The 19913-nt window shown below is 57.2% G+C and overlaps 1 protein-coding gene across 1 annotated transcript in view; it reads left to right on the top strand.

Moving 5' to 3' along the window:
• LRRC20 (leucine rich repeat containing 20) overlaps window positions 1-19913 on the top strand; it is a 108087-nt gene that overhangs the window by 77679 nt on the left and 10495 nt on the right. The window contains exon 4 of the mRNA XM_062215324.1: window positions 5389-5556. Coding sequence (XP_062071308.1) covers window positions 5389-5556 — 168 coding nt within the window. The remainder of the gene's footprint in view (window positions 1-5388; window positions 5557-19913) is intronic.

The raw sequence follows: 19913 nt of genomic DNA, 5'->3' as shown, positions 1-19913 counted from the left end.
GGCCAGAGAAGGCAGGGCCAGATGGGCAGGGCACAAAGCTGCCAGAACTGGACTCCTAAATCAAGCAGACAAAAAAGTATGTGTAGGAGTTGGCATTGTGGTGCAGCAGCTAAGCCACTGCCTGTGACGCAGACATCCCATAGCAGACTGTGGTTCAAGTCTCGGCTGCTCCACTTCCAATCCAGCTCCCCGCTAATGCGCCGGAAGAGTAGTGGAAGATGGCCCAAGTGCTTGGGTCCCTGCCACCCATGTGAAAGATCCCAATAGAGTTTCTGGCTCCTGGCTGCAGCCTGGTCCAGCCCTGGCTGTTGTAGCCATTTGGGGAATGAACCAGTTGTTGCAAGATCTCTCTGTCTCTCTCTTTCTCTGTCATTCTGACTTTCAAATAAATCAGACATATCTTTTTGAAAAAAATTATGCATACAGAGTGCCCAGTTAAATTTGACTTCAGATAAACAGTGAGTTGCATGTGTATCAGGGACACATTTATGCTGAAAGCAGCTCTCTTCTGCCTGGTGCTCACACCTGCCCCCAGGTGCCACTCCACCCCGGGAGATTTCTGAAGCAGCAGAGAGTGGGAGTGAGCTTGTGTTCACTCGAGTTGCAAGCAAAGAGTGTTTTGCCCCTTTCTGAGCCCGAGCGTGGGCAGTTACTGACACTGGTAGCTCTGCTAACGGCATTACTGGATTCACCCAGGTGCCCTGCATAGTTTGCCATGTCTGCCCGTCCATCCATCCTTCTGTCCATCTCACATACTTGTATCGTATTTACTATGAGTCACACGTATTCATGTCCTTCTGCAGGGACTGATTCACGTGAACCTTGTCACAGCCCTATAAAGTACTGCCTTGATCTGACATATGACAAAATGAGGCCAGATGCCCACAGCCACACCCCCAGCAAGTGGCAGAGTTCGAATTTGCACCAGAGTTTAATTTTGCACCAGGGCTGTCTGGCTCCAGAGTGCTTGCTACTCTAGGCCTCGTAGCCCCTCCCTGCAAGCCACAGGAGGAGGGCTGCCCAGGGGCCTCCCTACCCACTATGGACCTTGGTCTAGGGCCTGGACACACTGTAGCCCAGCAGACCAGATCAGCCAGTGGGAGTGGGTAGGCATGCTGCATGCCCCAAACATGGAAATGAAAACAAACCCGGACCATCAGAGACAATGGCCACCCTGCTGTCTGCAGTGTCAGGTGGTTCTCTGATAGACTCCACAGGCTGCAGCCCCCTTGCTGGTGCTGGCTGGCCGGACACCAGCTCACCCCTGCTGAGGAGGGGTGTCCCTCCAATGCTCCATTCCTGCAAACTGGCCTGTGACCCAGAGCCTTCAAATGGCAACAGTGTTCGGAGGGACCTTTGGAAATCAGGAACAACGTTTTTCTTTTCATATAAATAAAAAAGGATGAGTCTAGTTAAAGAGACACAATGGTATATGTGGCCTTGAGGTGCAGCTGAATTGTGAGGGTGATACTCAAATGATTTCCTTTGTGTATTCATCAAATATTTATTTATTTATTAAAAATTTATTTATTTATTTGAAAGTCATAGTTACACAGAGAGAGGAGAGGCAGAGGCAGAGAGAGAGGTCTTCCATCTGCTAGTTCACTCCTCAGCTGGCCGCAACAGCCAGAACTGTGCCAATCCGAAGCCAGGAGCCAGGAGCTTCTTCTGGGTCTCCTACAAGGGTGCAGGGACCCAAGGACTTGGGCCATCTTCCACTGCTTTCCCAGGCCACAGCAGAGAGCTGGATCAGAAGTAGAGCAGCCGGGACTTGATCTGGTGTCCATATGGGATGCTGGCACTGCAGGTAGTGGCTATGCCACAGCGCCAGCCCCGAATATTTATTTATTTTTTATTAATTAATTAATTTATTATTTGAAAGGGAGGGGGAAACTGCCTTCTATCCACTGGTTCACTCCCCAGATGCCCATGACATCCAGAGCTGAGCCAGGTCAGAGCTAGAAGCCAGGAAGTCCATCTGCGTCTCCCTTGTGGGTGGTAGGGGCCCAAGTACTCAAACCATCATTTGTTGCCTCCCAGGGTGCATATTAGCAAGAAGCTAGATCAGAAGTGGAGGAGTTGGGACTTGAACCCAGGCACTCTGATGTGGGATGTGAGCCTCCCAAGCTGTGGCTTAACCTCCCTGTGCCAAATGCCTGCTCTGTATCAGGTGTGTATTGAATGCTCGCTATGTACCTAGCAGGCCGTGGGCACTCAACCACAGCAGTCACAAAGCCCCTCACTCTTGCACCTGGCATTCTCCTGGGAGGGGCAGGCAGAATACAATCAAGACAGCATGTCAGGCGCTGGCAGATTCTTTGAAATACCTCAGGGCAGGGCACAGAAACCAAGGGGAAGGGAGCCTGTTTCAGAGCATATGATTTAGAGAAAAAAAAATTTTTTTTTATTTGAAACAGAAACAGAGACAGAACTCCAACCTGTAGGTTCACTCTGCAAATGCCTGCAGTAGCCAGGACTGGGCCAAGCTGAAGCCGGGAGCCAGGAGCTCCGTCTGGGTCTCGCGCATGGGTAGCAGGGACAGGGTGTGCATTATCAGGAAGCAGGAATGGACAGTGGAACTGGGACTCAAACCCAGGCACTAGGATATGGAATGTGGCATCCCAAGCAGAGATTTTAACTGCTGTGCCAAATGCTTGCCCCGATAGTGTGACATTTGGTCAAGGGTGCAAATGAAGTAGGCCTGCAAGCCTTGCACAGAGATGAGTAAAGAACATTCTAGGGACTGGAAGTGCGAAGGCCCTGAGGCAGCACCGTGCTGAGTTTGAAGAAATGCTGTTTGGCAAAGGATGTTGTTCAGTGTCCCCTCCAATGCTGTGACCTTATGACGGTGACCCATATAGGGGCTACCCAAAGGACCTAGCTGGCTGGAGGGGTCCTAGGCTTGCGCGGCATAGGCAGGGGATCTGCTGATAGAAGCTTGGATTCAGAATGTCCCCAGCAATGGGAAAATGGGAGGCTGTCAAGGCTCTCTGCACTATCTGTCTGCTCCCCGGGGGGAGAAGACTCGTTATTCATTAGTTATTTGCTAAAGTGACCATATAATGTCCCATGGGAGCCTGGACATGGGGACAAAGATAGCCAGATGCAGGTTCCACCTGCTCAGGGTCCTCATGTGCCGGAGGAGGAGACCATACCGTGGCCGGTACTTGTGTGTGTTCAAAGGCCCCGGCAAAGGAGACAGCACAGGAACCCTGGGAGGGGCTGTGGACATCAGGGTGGCTCATCTTCCTCACCCCGGGGCTGCCTGTGGATCTGGGGCCCAAGGGAGGTGCAGGCCAGTGCCTGGTACTCACTCAGGCCTCGGTGGGAAGACAGGGAAGTGCCCTAAGGTTCTGGAGAGCTTTTCCACACTTCCGTTCTTTTCCCGCAATAAGTCTCAGTGCTTTTCCGTTGCCACTTAAGGTCATTCTAAGAGAAGGCAAGTTGAAACGGTGTGCCTTTTCCATTCATCTCTGTGTGCTACAATGCCCGTTTCAAATGCAGTTATCAGACCATTTAACTCCTGAGTGGTGTCTTGAAATTGCACCATTTGAGTTTCCTGGCTCATTTCCCCCAGGTGATGTGAGTGAGCCACAAGGACCAACCGGAACAAGCTGGGGGGGGGGGTGTCGGCTTGCAGACTCACATTCACCCCTCCTCCCCCTGCCTCACAGCCTGGCCGCTGCCAAGTCTCTGCTGTTACCTGATGCTGGACTGCTGTGTTTTGCTGTGGGCACTGGTGATCTGGGGAAGTTGAGGCAGGTGCCTCCCTTCCCAAGAGCCCAGGTCCCTAACCCACAACTGGATGGCAACTCCTACAAGAAGCTTCAGACCTGGGATCAGACGTGCTCAGTAGCTGGGTTTTGGTGATTGACTCCCCAGCAAGACTCCGCCTCCAGCAGCCGCCCCCAGACGCACCAGGGTGCTGCCCACCAGGGACCCTAAGGGAGAGGCAGGGAGAGAGCTGCCACCGTGCCCCATCCAGAGAAGGGGGCACAGGTGCCCGACTCCCACCCTCTTTCACAGAGCAGGGAGGGGGAGGAGAGGCCCCACAGGTCCTCTGCAGGGAGCTGGTGAGCAGGCTGGGAGATGGTGGGGGTCAGGACAGGTGCTGCCTACACGTGTGCCCTTGGCTCTGCTTACAAACCCAGATCTGAAGATGAAATCATTAGCAAGCTTCAAGATGGCCATGTGAACATTCCGTTGCAACGGTGGGTTCCCTCCGAGCACAGAACTTCATGTGAAGTCACTGGTCATCTGTCTCCAAGGCTGGCCCTTGGAGAGGAGAGCTGGGGGACACATTCTTCAGGCCACGTGGCATCTGTGGGCCTCCGTGTCCTTTGGGCCAGAGTGGGCGGGTTCCCATATCAGAGGAGGGCTGCCCATAAGTGGCTGGGGGTGAAGACAGGGGCTGCTCCCTGGGCCCAGCCTCTCCCTCTCTCATGGCCTCAGTGTGTGGGTGGCCCCACTGGGGTTTGCGCCAGGCAGTGGGGACTCCAGGTCCCCCTCTTATAGCCCCTACATCACCCATCTCAGCTTTGCTCTCATCCCTCTGTCTTGCCCGTGGCCTCTGGGGACCCCGTGGTTTCCCTCCACACCAAGTGGCCCCTCGGCTTTGCTCCCACCGCCCCAGCCTTCTGTCCAGTTCCTGACAGGGAGCCCCCCGGGTCAGCCTTTCCCATGCAGTTCCCCTCCTAGGTCACTGGTCAGCTTTTGGAGCAGCTGGTCCAGGCCAGCCGTGGAGGGGGCAGGGAGCAGGGACGTGTGGTACAGAAAGAAGTTGGCAGCCAGGGTGGTGTCCCCTGGAGTGCTACGCCCACAGCTGTGATACCCGCGTAGCAAGATGTTGCTGCGTTGGGGGTCTAAGGCTGCAGGGTTGAGGTTAGAGCTCTGTGGAGTGGGGCCTCAGGCGGTTCCTGTGCAGTCCGCGGTTGTAATGACCCCCGACTCACATAATGGAAGCCAAGACATGCCCTTGCTGGCTCTGGGGACGCTGTGTCCCTGCTCTGTTGATGATCTCATTATGCATTATCTACCTGCTGTGTTTACACTTTACTGCTTACTCTCACAATTATCAAAAACAAAAAAATTTAAAAAAAAAAGCCTTCGCCCTTGTTCTCCCTCGGTCTGTGTCTCCGCGAGAGCCGGTCCGCGGCACTGGAGGGACTGCAAGACCTTGACCGAGGGAGTGGCCAGCACGTGCTGCCCCTTTGTGGAGGCCCAGGCCTCTGTGGGGAGAACCTTCAGTCCAAAGCCAAACACAGATGATCTCTGCTGATGGCAGGTGGCAGGCCCTGGGCCAGGGTGAGAGCCTTGCTGCCAGCAGTCCTGGTGGTCTCAGAGAAGCCCCTCCTCACCGTCCTCTTTCCTCCTCCCCTCGTGTGGCAGAGCTCCGCCTGGAAGGGAACTTCCTGCATCGCCTCCCCAGCGAGGTCAGCACTCTGCAGCACCTCAAGGCCATCGACTTGTCTCGCAACAAGTTCCGGGACTTCCCCGAGCAGCTCACCACCCTGCCGGCGCTGGAGACCATCAGCCTGGAGGAGAACGAGATCGTGGGTGAGTGGCCCTCCCAGACAGCCCTGGAGCTGCTGGGTGTGTGGGAGTGTGACTTGCACTGGGGGAGGGCCCCGGGCCCAGGAAGGTGGCCTGCTGTGTGTGGGATGGGCCACCGGCTTCTGCTGGCAGATAGACAGCCTTGGTAACGCAGCCCTGGATAAGACCCTGTCTGCATCTCCAGCTGCTGGCCCAGGCTGGCTCTGAGCCTCGACACATTCCCTGGGTCCTGCCTTCCCAGGGAGCCCTCACCTCTGGGAAGCAGGGACCACTGGGCAGGTAGCTTCAGAACGGCCTTTCTCTGCCTCCACTGCAAGTGTTCCCCCTCTTGTTAGTCGAATCCCCACCCACCTCCAGGGAACCCGGGCTGTGCTGTGTGCCTTCCACAAGGCTGGGGTTTGCTGAGGCCGGGGAGCAGGCCCTCCCTCCTCTCCCAGCCATTGTCCTCCTCCCGTCTCATCAGGAGCTCGGAGAGCTGAGTGTGCTCTCTAGCCTGGGGCCTCCTCACCCCAGCCGAGTGCCCTCGCTCCCTGCTTCCCCCGCCTTCTTTGCCTCTGACTTCGATGCTGTCCTGATGACAGTGGTGACAATAACCCGCTCCAGGGATGCTTCATTGTGGTCAGTTCCTTGATGGTCCTTATGCCATCGGGTCACATGTGAGAACTTGCCGGTGGTCTGGACCTGTCTGATGGGGAGCCACGGTGCTGGCTGAGTGCCTGTGTGTCAGGGATGCTGCAGGCAGGACTTGGCCCTGGCTCGGGTCGGGGTGGGGACAGCGGACGTTGGAGGTTCGACAGATGGGTAAACTGAGGCTCAGAGACATTGTGCCGGGGCACCAGGTTGCACGGTGAGACTGCAGAAGTGCCAGGAAGAGGACACAGCGTTTCAGAAGTCAGCCCTGTGTGTGGCCCTGGGCCCCTGTGCTTTCCTCCGATTCAGTCATGTGCTCCTGAGACCAGGGTCCCTGGCAGCTTGCGCCGCTCCAGCTCACTCGTCCTTGTGCAGTCTACACAGGAGCAAGTCCAGAAGTGCCTTCTCCTGGCGACACCCTCCCTCGGTGCTGTCCCACCTCCCAGGCTCAGAGGGCTGAGTCCTCCGTTTCTTGCATTCCTGGCCAGGTCCTTCTTGCCTGGGCCCATCCTGCCCTGCTGTTGTTTTGTGGGGGCCCTTCCCAACACAGCAGTATTGAACAGGGTCTGTCACAGCCAAAGCTGAGACCAGGGCTGGGCGTGTGGCCAGCAGTCAGGCGAGGAGGTCAGGGCCAGCGCTGGACACTGGCTTCCCCGCTTCCTAACTGCAGCCTTGGGAGACTCACAGGAGCTCCCTGAGCCTTGGCCTCTTCTCATCTGCTCAAGGGGAGGTTATTCCCCACCTTGCGCATCCCCAGAAGGCGGCACAGGGGGCCCAGACCCCTCAGTGCTTCCCCTCTCACAGGCCGTCAACATCTGTCAGCGATGGCCCCCAGCACGGGAGCGGCGTGGACGCCCTCTCCATGTGCCCGTCTCTGGCATTCCCCAGAGTGACAGTGATAGCTTTTCCCTGTGGGAGCACCCTGGAGCTGGCCAAGGATGCCTGTATGTTGCCCCACGTCTGCTGGGCCATCATCCCCATTTGACAGATACAGACACTGAGGCTCTATGAGGTTTGCCGGTGCCTGTCACACACCTGGCCAGGGAGGAGCCATCAGCTGTGAGGCTGAGTTTCCTGGTCAGTTCAGCCTGTGACAGAGCCCCAGCTGCCCTGTCCCAGCCTGGGGGATGTAGAGATGCTGGGGCAGGGAAGCTGCCCCTGTCAGGGGAGCCTCCTGGTTCTCCCCCAGAGGCCCCCACTGACCCCAGGGCCCTGTCCACCACAGAGGGTCTTAATGGTCCTTCCCCTCCACCCAGCTGGAGAGATGAGATGACCAGAGGCAGCTCTTGCTCCTGCAGGGGTCTCCCCACTCCTGATTTCCACCTGGCCCCATCCAGTGGGAGGGCTGCAGCCCTTCAGGAGGGCGGGGGCTGTGATCACGGTGCGGAGCGAGGCTGCAGCCTTTCATTATGGAATCGCTCTGCGCCCTTCATCTCCTGTGGGATCTTGCTGGGATAATTGCAGCGGGAGCGTTGGGGCCTTTAGAACGGCTTATCTTTCCCCTTCAGAGCCCACGAAGGTGCTGGAAAAATGAGACCAAATTGTCACGAGAAATGAATTGGACAGACATGAGTTGCTTAACGCATTCATTCGGTCCCTAGAGAACAGGCTGCTCCAAAACAAGCCCCCATAAGCACTGCAGGGACCCCCGCCCCAGAGAGGCCCCGTGTACTGCAGGGACCCCCGCCCCAGAGAGCCCCGTGTACTGCAGGGACCCCCGCCCCAGAGAGGCCCCGTGTACTGCAGGGACCCCCGCCCCAGAGAGGCCCCGTGTACTGCAGGGACCCCCGCCCCAGAGAGGCCCCGTGTACTGCAGGGACCCCGCCCCAGAGAGCCCCGTGTACTGCAGGGACCCCCGCCCCAGAGAGCCCCCGTGTACTGCAGGGACCCCTGCCCCAGAGAGCCCCCATAAGCACTGCAGGGACCCCACCCCAGAGAGGCCCCATGTACTGCAGGGACCCCCGCCCCAGAGAGCCCCCATAAGCACTGCAGGGACCCCGCCCCAGAGAGCCCCCATAAGCACTGCAGGGACCCCGCCCCAGAGAGGCCCCGTGTACTGCAGGGACCCCCGCCCCAGAGAGCCCCCGTGTACTGCAGGGACCCCCGCCCCAGAGAGCCCCCATAAGCACTGCAGGGACCCCGCCCCAGAGAGGCCCCGTGTACTGCAGGGACCCCCGCCCCAGAGAGGCCCCGTGTACTGCAGGGACCCCCGCCCCAGAGAGCCCCCGTGTACTGCAGGGACCCCTGCCCCAGAGAGCCCCCATAAGTACTGCAGGGACCCCGCCCAAGAGAGGCCCCGTGTACTGCAGGGACCCCCGCCCCAGAGAGCCCCCGTGTACTGCAGGGACCCCCGCCCCAGAGAGCCCCCATAAGCACTGCAGGGACCCCCGCCCCAGAGAGGCCCCGTGTACTGCAGGGACCCCCGCCCCAGAGAGCCCCCGTGTACTGCAGGGACCCTCGCCCCAGAGAGCCCCCGTGTACTGCAGGGACCCCCGCCCCAGAGAGCCCCCATAAGCACTGCAGGGACCCCGCCCCAGAGAGGCCCCGTGTACTGCAGGGACCCCCGCCCCAGAGAGCCCCCGTGTACTGCAGGGACCCCTGCCCCAGAGAGCCCCCATAAGCACTGCAGGGACCCCCGCCCCAGAGAGGCCCCGTGTACTGCAGGGACCCCCGCCCCAGAGAGCCCCCGTGTACTGCAGGGACCCCCGCCCCAGAGAGCCACCATAAGCACTGCAGGGACCCCCGCCCCAGAGAGCCCCCATAAGCACTGCAGGGACCCCCGCCCCAGAGAGGCCCCGTGTACTGCAGGGACCCCCGCCCCAGAGAGCCCCCGTGTACTGCAGGGACCCCCGCCCCAGAGAGCCCCCATAAGCACTGCAGGGACCCCCGCCCCAGAGAGGCCCCGTGTACTGCAGGGACCCCCGCCCCAGAGAGGCCCCGTGTACTGCAGGGACCCCCGCCCCAGAGAGCCCCCATAAGCACTGCAGGGACCCCGCCCCAGAGAGGCCCCGTGTACTGCAGGGACCCCGCCCCAGAGAGGCCCCATGTACTGCAGGGACCCCCGCCCCAGAGAGCCCCCGTGTACTGCAGGGACCCCCGCCCCAGAGAGCCCCCATAAGCACTGCAGGGACCCCGCCCCAGAGAGGCCCCGTGTACTGCAGGGACCCCCGCCCCAGAGAGGCCCCGTGTACTGCAGGGACCCCCGCCCCAGAGAGCCCCCATAAGCACTGCAGGGACCCCGCCCCAGAGAGCCCCTGTGTACTGCAGGGACCCCCGCCCCAGAGAGGCCCCGTGTACTGCAGGGACCCCCGCCCCAGAGAGCCCCCGTGTACTGCAGGGACCCCGCCCCAGAGAGCCCCCATAAGCACTGCAGGGACCCCGCCCCAGAGAGCCCCCATAAGCACTGCAGGGACCCCGCCCCAGAGAGGCCCCGTGTACTGCAGGGACCCCCGCCCCAGAGAGCCCCTGTGTACTGCAGGGACCCCCGCCCCAGAGAGGCCCCGTGTACTGCAGGGACCCCCGCCCCAGAGAGCCCCTGTGTACTGCAGGGACCCCCGCCCCAGAGAGGCCCCGTGTACTGTAGGGACCCCACCCCAGAGAGCCCCCGGGAGCGCTGCAGGGACCCCTGCCCCAGAGAGCCCCTGGGAGCGCTGCAGGGACCCCCGCCCCAGAGAGCTCTCACCGCATGGAACTCTGCACCTGGGAGCTGCCAGCTCCAACCCAGCATTCTGCCTGCTTCTATCATGCTGCCACCCTTTGTTCCCCCACCCTCTGGGCCATTCTGGGGAGAAGGGGGAAAAAGAGCTCTGTGCCATGGGGAGAGGGGGGCTGGGAAGGACAGGGGTGCTGATCTGCTTCCTAGGGCACCCACTGGGGGGTGCCTAGTTGAGGTGCTCTCCAGTGGCTAAACGCCCTCAAGTCTCTGTGCAGCATGCGGCCACCCCTGCTGCCATCACCTCCTGCAGACAGCCCTGTGGTCTCTGTGTGTGACTTTCTCTGACCTCACGGGGAGTTACCTCCTCCCCTCACTTCTCTGAAGCTACCTGCTCCCACCCTGCCAGCTTCCAACACTGAATCTGGCAGTCAGCAGGCGCTCCGTTGGTTGGGAGCATTTTGTAGAGTGAGCATTTCAAAGCTTCAAAGCTCCTTTGAAATAACAGAGACACCATGGAATAGATTGTTGAGAGCTGCAGGTTATGACTCACTAGTGAATTGTGCTGTCAGATTAGTGTGTTGAGACCAGCAATTTTTAAATGGATAGACTAGAATAGGAAATGTCAGAGCACATCACACGTAGCATGTTAATTACTGTTTTGTGTCTTTTAATTTCAATTTTACTCTGTGTGTGCACAGGTGTATCCATGGGGTCATGATGAAAACAGATGGCAAGCCCCACCCATGAAGAGGTTCAGGGGTCTGTCCCAGCCAGCGTGGCCACCTGTCCCCTGCAGCTCAGGCCCCCGGCCACGCTGCAGCCTTCCCTGCTGTCAGCCCTACTCCACTCCTCCCGGCCCGCGTGGCCTGTGCTCTCTGCCTGCGAGTCCTTCCTTGTGTTTTATTTTCTGCCTGGGGTCAAATACCCTGAGCTGGAAGGTCTGAGCCCTGTTCAGATGAATGAGAAACGGAGCAAGTCAAGGGGCGCGTTCTGTGCCCGTGGCAGACCCAGACAGCACAGATGCCCCAGCCGACGGCAGGCTTCCTGGCTCCTCGGGGACACTGTTGCCTGCTCTGGTCACATTTGGAGCTTAGCAATTTGTTCAGACAGTAGCCATTTACAGGTTTCCAGCATACAGGGTGATGCCCTTATTTTCCACACCGGGAAATGGTGCAGGCATTCCTTGCTGTCCATGGGGGATTGTTCCCAGGATCCCACTCCCAAAATACCAAACCGCTCAAGGCTGCAGTCCTGTGCAGAACGGCATCATGTTTGCTTATGATCCACACACATCACCTCTTAGTTTCAAGCCAGCTCTGGATTGCTTACAGTAACTACTACAACGTAAAGTTGTGCGAACAGTTGTTACACCGCACTGTTTAGGGACTAAGGGTCAGAGAACGAAGTCTGTATAGATACTTTAAAAAAAATTTTTTTTTAAAGATTATTTATTTGAAAGACAGAGGCAGAAAGAGAGAGGGAGGTTTTCTATCCACTAGTTCTCTCTCCAAATGACCTCAATGGCCGGAGCTATGCTGATCCGAAGCCAGCAGCCTGGAGCCTCCTCCGGGTCTCCCATGTGGGTGCAGGGGCCCAAGGACTTGGGCCATCTTCTACTGCTTTCCCAGGCCATAGCAGAGAGCTGGATCGGAAGCATAGCAGCCGGGACTCTAACCAGTGCCCATATGGGATGTCAGTGCTTCAGGCCCGGGCGTTAACCCACTACATCGCAGTGTTGGCCCCCAGATACTTTTTTAAAGAGTATTTTTTTAAAAGATTTATTTATTTAAAAGCAGATAGAGAGATGAGAGGGAGAAGCTGGGGCGGTGGAGGGGGGCCATATCTTCCATCCACTGGTTCACTTCCTAAATGCCCACAACAGCCAGGGCTGGGCCAGCCAGAAACTTCATCCAGGTTTCCTAGTTAGGTAGCAGGGCCTCAGGTGCTTGGGCCGTCTTCTGCTGCTTTCCCAGGCATGTTTGCAGAGTCGGATCACAGTGGAACAGCTGGGACTTAAACAGGCATTCATATGGGATGCTGGCTGGAAGGCAAGACACTGTGGCCAAAAAATGACCTAACTGAAAGATCTCTGTGAGTGAGATCCCGGTGGAAAGAAGGGGCCATCAAAGAAGTAGGTACCTTTCTCTGCATGGAGGAGAGAACTTCCACTTTGACTATGACTTTGGCTAAATAAGGTCGGAGTTTGTGAACCCAAGAGGCTTCCATAGCCTTGGCAGCTCATGACAAGAGCCTCAGGTGATTACTGATGCCATAAATAAGAGTGTCAATTGTTAAATCAACAAAGGGAGTCACTGTGCACTTACTCCCCAAGTAGGATCTCTGTCCTTAATGTGTTTTATTATGAGAATTAACAGTAAAACTAGTCTTCAAACAGTACTTTATACTTTGTGTCTGTGTGGATGCAAACTTTTGAAATCTTTACTCAGTATAGAGTTGATCTTCTGTATACAAAGATAATTAAAAATGAATCTTAATGAAGAATGAGATGGGGGAGGGGGTAGGAGGTGGGATGGCTTGCAGGTAGTTATGGGGGGAAGAACCGCTATAATCCAAAAGTTGTACTTTCGAAATTTATATATATTAAATAAAAGTTTTCTTTAAAAAAAATGGGATGCTGGCGTCACAGGCAGCGGCTTAACCTGCTGCACCACAGTGCTGACGTGGGCCATCTTCTGCTGCCCTGCCAGGCACAGACATCAGATTGGAAGTGAAGCAGCACTATGCGGGGTGCAGACATCACAAGCAGCGGCTTAACCTGCTGCTGTGCCGCAGTGCCACAAAGCTGGCTCCTTTTTAAGTGTTTTTGATTTGTGGTTGATTGAATTGAAGCTGTGAAACCTGGGGAGAGCTGACTGTACATGAAAGCCTTTAAGAATATACAGACTTGGCCAGTGCTGTGGTGCAGTGGGTAAAACTGCCGCCTACAGCACCGGCATCCCATATGGGCACCGGTTTGAGAGCCGACTGCTCTACTTCTGGTCCAGCTCCCTGCTAATGCTCCTGGGAAAGCAGCGGAATATGGCCCCCAAGTGCTTGGGACCCTGCACCCATGTGGGAGACCAAGATGAAGCTTCTGGCTCCTGACTTCTGCCTGGCCAAGTCCTGGCTGTTTCAGCCACTTGGGGAGTGAACCAGCGGATGGAAGACTTCTCTGTCTCTCCCTTTCTCTCTCTCTTTCTTTGTAACTCTGCCTTTCAAATAAATAAATCTTTTTTTAAAAAAAGGTGTATAGACAAACTGCTAGGGGAAATACAGTGCCACAAGGTGCATGAGCTGCAGATCCTGACCCCAGTGTGAGCGAATGCTGCACTGCGAGACCGGGTGTGGTCAGAGCTGTGGCGAGGGCAGGTGTGCTTCTGCGGGCCAGGCAGAGGGCAGCCAGTCACGAGTCCCCGTGGGATGGGGCTCCCAGGAGGACCCACGGGAGGTTCGTGAGGACCTGGAGGTGGTTAGTTGGCCAGCCATGACACGGTGATGTGGTAGATCGCGATGACACTCCGGATGGGAATGTGGCCACAGGAGCAACATTCAGGCCCTGCTTGCTCCCGAGTGCTAACTGCCATAGTAGTTTGGTCCTGGAACACTTGAGGGTGAAGAGAAAACCATGTGTTGTGGAGATTTCATTTTGGTGGCAGGAGAATATTTCTGCTGTGCTACAATGTAACTTTCCATAACCCTCAAAATTCTCTAGTTTTTCCCCTGATACACCCACACTGTTCCAGAGAGGGCCAGCGAGCTTAGGAAAACAAGTCTGTATTAAGAATTTAATAAATAGAGCACACAGCACTTTTGAAAAAACACATCTGTGTTGCTCTGGGATGCTTTGGGCTGCATTTACTTAATTCTGCCCTGTGCTGTCTCCGTTCTCTCTGCCCAGGCCGGTATTTCTGAAAAGTGTGCTCCCAGGACCAGCAGCAGCCGCTGAGAACGGGCTGGAAAGGTCCACTCTCACATGCGGTGATTGGCAGAAGCAAACACACTTCTTCCTGCCACGCAAGGCTGCCAGCTCTTAGGATAGGTCAGAGAAGTTGGGCTCCTGTCCTCCTTCCCCTCCCCCCAGCAGGCTGCCCAGCCCCTGGAGATTCATTCCCAAATGGCTCTCTTTGTCTGCTCCTGTACGACAGCCTACAGCCGCTGGCAGCCCCGGGGGCGCTGTGAAATCTGGCCGGCTGTGTCTCTGCAGCCGCGCTGTTTTCCACTTTGTGCTGCTCGGGGCTTTGCCAAGACTCTGCCCCAGTCAAGGTGCCAGGCCTTGCAGGAGAGACCCCTCCTCAGGAGGTCTCACACCACGGGGAGGCTGGGGGGAAGGCCACAGGGCGCTGAGAAGTCTGGCCTGCTGCCCACCTTGCAGACCCACAGCCCTCAGCAGGAAGCGGGAAAGCTTGCCCGAAACTGATGGTTCTTTGCCCAGAGCTTTGCCTCTGCCAGGCAGACGTGGGGTAACAGGAGGCTTCAGAAGATGGCCCAGGGCGGGTGCTTTTGATCTGTCAGCACCAGCTGCCCTCAGAACTTTCCCGGGGTGCCAGGCAGCTTGAGTCACAGGCTGAAAGGGCATCCTGCTGTGCCCCTGGCCGCCTGCCTTCTTCTCCCTGGATGGCACAGGGGGAGACGCCCATGGTGACAACAAAATTGGAAATCAGGGCGCTCTCCCGCCTCCTTTGCTGATGGCTGTGGTCACCTGCTGGGTAAGGAGCCTCTGAATTGGTCTCCACTCAACCCTGACGACTTTCCACACTGGACTCCTGCCCCTCCTCCTTGCCTGACCTTGGCCTCTCAGGGTTTTGTAGCAGAAAAGACCCCAGTCTGAAGCCCCACTCACATCATAAGCAGGAGCCGCGGCTGCTTCCCTGCCAGGCTCCTTGTCCTCATCTGCAGATGGGGAGAACGGACCCTGCTCACTAGAAGGGGGCTGGAGCCAGCTCCCGGTGAGCAGCCGCCCCTCCCTCCTCGCCCTCCAGCCTGCCGGGCCACATCCACCTTCACTCAGGGGCCAGGCCTCAGGAGGCAGAGGACGCTGCTGCCGGAGGCGGGGACCGAGTCTCATTGGTGGGCCAGGGAACATTTCCACACTTGTCCTTGCAGAGGACAGCGGAGGTCTCTGCGTAGGACCATGGCTCTTGGAGCTCCCTCCCTGCCCCCCTCCTTGTGTGCACACGTGAAGCTTGCTGCTTTCCCAGCGCAGGTCCCTCTCCCGTCCCATTAGGTGCACAGACAGGGGCCAGGGGATTGACAGTCGGGGCTGCTGCATGGAGTCTGAGGTCTGTCTTTGAGTCCCAATGGGGACTTGGTGTCTTCATCTGAAAAACAGGAAGGGTGGCCCTTTAAAAAAAGATTCATTTTTCATTTATTTGAAAAGCAGAGTTACAGAGAAAGGGAGAGACAGGGAAAAATAGAGATCTTCCGTCCGCTGGTTTACTCCCTAAATGGCTGCAACGGCCAGGGCTGGGCCAGGCTGAAGCCGAAAGCCTAGAACTCCATCCAGGTCTCCAACGTGGGTGGCAAGGGCCCAAGATTTTGGGGCCATTCTTCCGCTGCTGTCCCAGGTGCTTTAGCAGGGAATTGGATCAGAAATGGAGCAACCGGGACTCAAACTGGCATTCATGTGGGATGCTGGTGTTGCAGGCCAGCCCTGAAGAGTGGTGCTGATCTGTGTCCTCCGGCCTTCTTCCCAGGGTCAGAGGACACTACTGCATACGCAGTGTTCGATAACTTTGGAGCCTTGTCACCCTCCCCCCACAGAGTGCTCCTTTATAGGGGCCCCCTGAAGTCTAGGCTGGGTAGAGGACTGTGGCTGACTCTTTTTTTTTTTTTTTAAGATTTATTTATTTATTTGAAAGACAGTGTTATACACAGAGATAAGGAGAGGCAGAGAGAGAGAGAGAGAGAGAGAGAGAGAGAGAGAAGTCTTCCATCTGCTGGTTCACTCCCTAGTTGGCTGCAATGGCCAGAGCTGCACTGGTGCAAAGCCAGGAACCAGGAGCCTCTTCTGAGTCTCCAACACGGGTGCAGGGGCCCAAGGGCCATCCTCCACTGCTTTCCCAGGCCATAGCAGAGAGCTGGATCGGAAGCAGAGCAGCTGGGACTCGAACTGGCGCCCATACGGGATGCTGGCACTGCAGGTGGTGGCTTTAGCAGCTACATCACAGTGCTGGCACCAGCTGACTCCTCTTGCCTGGTACCTCCTAGTTATAACACCACTTCCCCCACCATGGTGCAGCACCAAATCCCCCAGGCCACCCGCTCAGGAAGTACGGGAATAGAATCCACCATGGGCATCTTCAGCGAAGAGAGCTAAAACCCGAGCTGCCAGCAGTCACTCCCAGAACACCCTGATGGAACTGCCCAGCCCACTTACCTCCTCCCATCATCAGGGAGGTGGAGACCAGGAGGCCACAGTGCAGCTGTTGAGCTCAGGATGTTCTGCAGGGCTGCTGGGTGGGCATCAGAGGCTGCTGTAGCTGGGCCCGGACCCTGGGGTGCCTAACCAAAGACCCCTGCCTTGCCACGCCTGCAGCACTGGTTGACCTGGACCATGAGGTCAAGTCATTTCGGGTCCCAGTGTCTCCGTTTCCTCCTGTAGCAGGTGGGGAGAATGGATGCAGTGAGGCTGTGTGTGCAGCATACTTAGGAGGGAGCTGTGTGGTGGTGGTGGTGGCTGCCCTCTAAGGAGATCACAAGGGCGGCTCAGACAAGGGCCTGTGGCACACAGTCATGATGTGTTAGCAGTGAACTTGACCTCTGTGAGTCGTCCAGGGTCACACGGCGACCTTGATGCAGCATGAAATGATGGGCAGTACCGAGCGGTAAGGTGGCTGCAGGGGTTGGACAGTGCCGGAGGCAGGTGCAGGGTGCTGGGGGGCTGGCCCTTGACCTCTCTTCCTCCTCACATCTGCACGAGGGATTTGACGTGACCACTCAGTATCTGAGAAGAGGGAGCCATGGCAAGACTGACAAGGAGTTGACTTGGCAAGGACCCCCTAGGCTGGCACATCTGGGAGCACAAACTGAAGTCCCTGGCACTTCTCTCTTGCCCTTCATCTAGTACTGAAAACCCATCTGGAGGGAAATGGCGTCACCCCCTCCCTGGGCGTAGAGTTTGGCTTTCTCCCCGAGTTTTGCTCTAAGCCCCGGGTGCTGAGAGTCTCGGGACCCAGGGAGAGGTGTCTTGACTCCAGGAAGGCAGCCACCCACGTGTACAGCAGACTCACGGCCTCTGCGCTGGTTCTGCAGAGCTCCGAGGGTGCCCATGGGTATTGAGCAGTGGGTTCAGGCATCGATCATGCTGGCAAGCACTTGGGGAAGCAGTCATTCGATAAATGGTGCAGGAGACACTTGCGGGCCGTGTAGTCGCACCAAGGGAGAAGCCAGGAGTAGACACATGGCTTTCCACGGCACTCAGTGCTCGTTACACGCGGCTCCTGCTGGCAGCCTCTGCCCCACGTGTGTCCACCCGCAGGGAAGCGTGTCTCTTGCACATACTTGGGCTCTGTGCCAGCCACACAGTTTGCCAAAGCCTTGGGAGGCCAGACCCTCCAGTTGTCCGGGACCCTGTGAGCACACTGCTGCAATGCACAGGCAGACGGCAGGGAGGGGGCGTTCTTTGATACTCGTTTACAGCACAACAGGATGCACCCACGCTCCTCTGTGCTCTGTTCACCTGCCAGTCTCCAAGCCCTCCTGTGCCCAGAGCCTGTATCCAGAGTGCTGGCGCACAGCCCGCTGCTGTGGGCTTCAGCTCAGCCTTGCAAGGAGCCTAACGAGCTTGGCAGGCACTGTGCCACACTTGGGTTTAGGCGTTTGGAAAATGGCCACTTATTCTCCGCTTGTTTGTTAACAGCATGACTTTGTCCAGCCACTGAGCTGACAGCACAAAGAGGAAAAAAGCTCGCTCCATGGTATCCCTAGGGCTGCTGGCATCGCTGGTGTCCCTCGCTGACAGGCAGCAACCCCTTCACTTCACACCCAGCTGTCCTCTCAGCCCTTGTCAACGATGTGTTTGTTTAGTCTGTGTGACAGCCTTAGGGGACAGGGACTGTTACTCTCCGCAGGCAAGGAAACTGAGGCACGGGGAGGTCACGCCATGTGGACAGAGCTGGGGCCCCAGCCCAGGCAGTCTGGCTCCCGGGCCCCAGCTCTTTAGCACGGTGCTCTGCATAGCTGCAGGAAGAGAAAGCACACAGGAGGGTGTGATGTGTACAACTTTGGCTGGAAGGCAGCTCCCGGGGGTGCAGAGACGGAGCCAGGCAAAGAGCAGGTCTCCCCAGGCCTCAGAGGCATCAACCTCACTCCTGCCAGCTCCTGCTGGCTCCTGACAGCCCTGCCATGTGCGGTGAGGCAGCCGAAGCAGCGCCCCAGGATGGAAGTCCTATGTGAATCTTTTCTCGGCATTCTCACATTAATCCTAACCGAGGAGGACCCCCCCCACACACACACACCCGCCATGCTCTAAGAAGCTGCAAATTCAAGTCACCTGGTGAGCGTTGACAAATTCCTGTGTCCAGACAAGCCTCATGCCAATTAAATCAGAATTTCTTGGCGGGTTTCAGGCTTTATGATTTTTTAAAACTCTCCAGACAATTCCAGTCTGCAAGCAAGAAGAACCACTGATCCAGACCAGAACCTTTGATCCACAAGCAGGTCCAGGGTGGCAGTGTGGTCTGCTACTGGGAGGCGCGGGTAACCACAGCTTCAGGGCGTGCACTGTAACTGTGCGTGTCGGCAGTCCCATCCCAGTCTGAAGAATCTGTAGCCTCTGTGTGTGCGTGGTTGCACCAGGACAAGCAGCTCTGACAGTTAGCTGGAGGGCAGCAGCATTGAGTTCTATGGCCTTGCGTCTTTCCCTTGACCTCTGCTGGCCTCTGAGTCTGGTGCTCGGCCACACCAGTCCCACAAAACCCCCTTGCTGGTTTCCCTGCAGCACAGCCTGCCCACCTGGCATTTTCAGCACAAATTTTATCCATAAACCTAAGGCCACTGCGCACCAAGAGATAGCAGAATAGCCCACCAATCCCAAAGTACAGATGGATGCCAAGGCAGCCTCACTGAAGAGGAGAGGAGCTGACTTGGGCTCCGGCACTGCTCACGCAGCAGCTCGCGTCCCACCTGGATGGGCTGCACATGGGGCTCAGCTGCAGGCATGCTGGAGCTGCTTGCTCAAGTTCTATGACCTCAAGGCGGTAGCTTGGAAGTCCGCCAAGGTGGGAATCTTCCATCGTGAGAATCAAAAATTGCCAAATGCTGCAAATCAGTGTTGTGTCCTCGCCGGCCCTACCCCACGGCAGCCAGCACACGATGGACAAGACCCTTCCTGTTTTTGTGCACTTCTGCCTTCTGACTGCTTCTCAGCGTGTTCATGTTCTGGTTTCTCCCCAGACTTGCACCCCCTCCCCTACCATGCCTCACCTTCAACTCCTTTTATTTCCCTGGGGCCAGATCTCTGGGCTGTGCCCTACCTAACCTATCTCAACTGGTGCTTACCTTGTGCACTTCTCATATTTTTCCAGTTGTAAAGGAGGTCTTGTTTCTCTGACAATGATATTAAACCTGGGCGAGAAGGTTTGCAGGGTTCAGATCAGCAACCTTCATTTCCGAGCACAGAGAAGGAGCCGGTGCACCCACCCCCACCCAAGCAGTTGCCTGGCCGCCCTGCTGGCCCTGTTATCGTTCAGGCCCAGGCATGCGGCACATTCACACTGCAAACTAAGCAGCTCGAATCCAATCCTCCCAGGAATGTTAGACACACACACACACACACACACCAGCAGCTACGAGGGAGGCGAGGCAATGACAGACGCTTGGGAGGGAACAGCAAAGAGCTCCCTCTTCTGAGGCCCTCCCCAGACCATCCAGCTAAGAGCACTTAGAGGGCACAGGGCTTCTGGGGCCAGCAGCAGGGGAGGGAGATGAAGGCCAGACATGGGCCGAGCAGACTGAGTTACCCAGTGGCTGGGGAGGTGGTGCCTGTTCCAGAGAGAACTGTTAGGGTCAGGCTTTGGGTGCATGTCAGCCCTGGGTGCCTTATTGTCAGTGCCTCCCAGGGTCTACTGGAAGCTGG

This window comes from Lepus europaeus, chromosome 17, assembly GCF_033115175.1.
Source record: "Lepus europaeus isolate LE1 chromosome 17, mLepTim1.pri, whole genome shotgun sequence".
NCBI lineage: Eukaryota > Metazoa > Chordata > Mammalia > Lagomorpha > Leporidae > Lepus > Lepus europaeus.
Note: the sequence above shows the minus strand (reverse complement) of the source record. Positions and strands in the feature narration are given on the sequence as shown.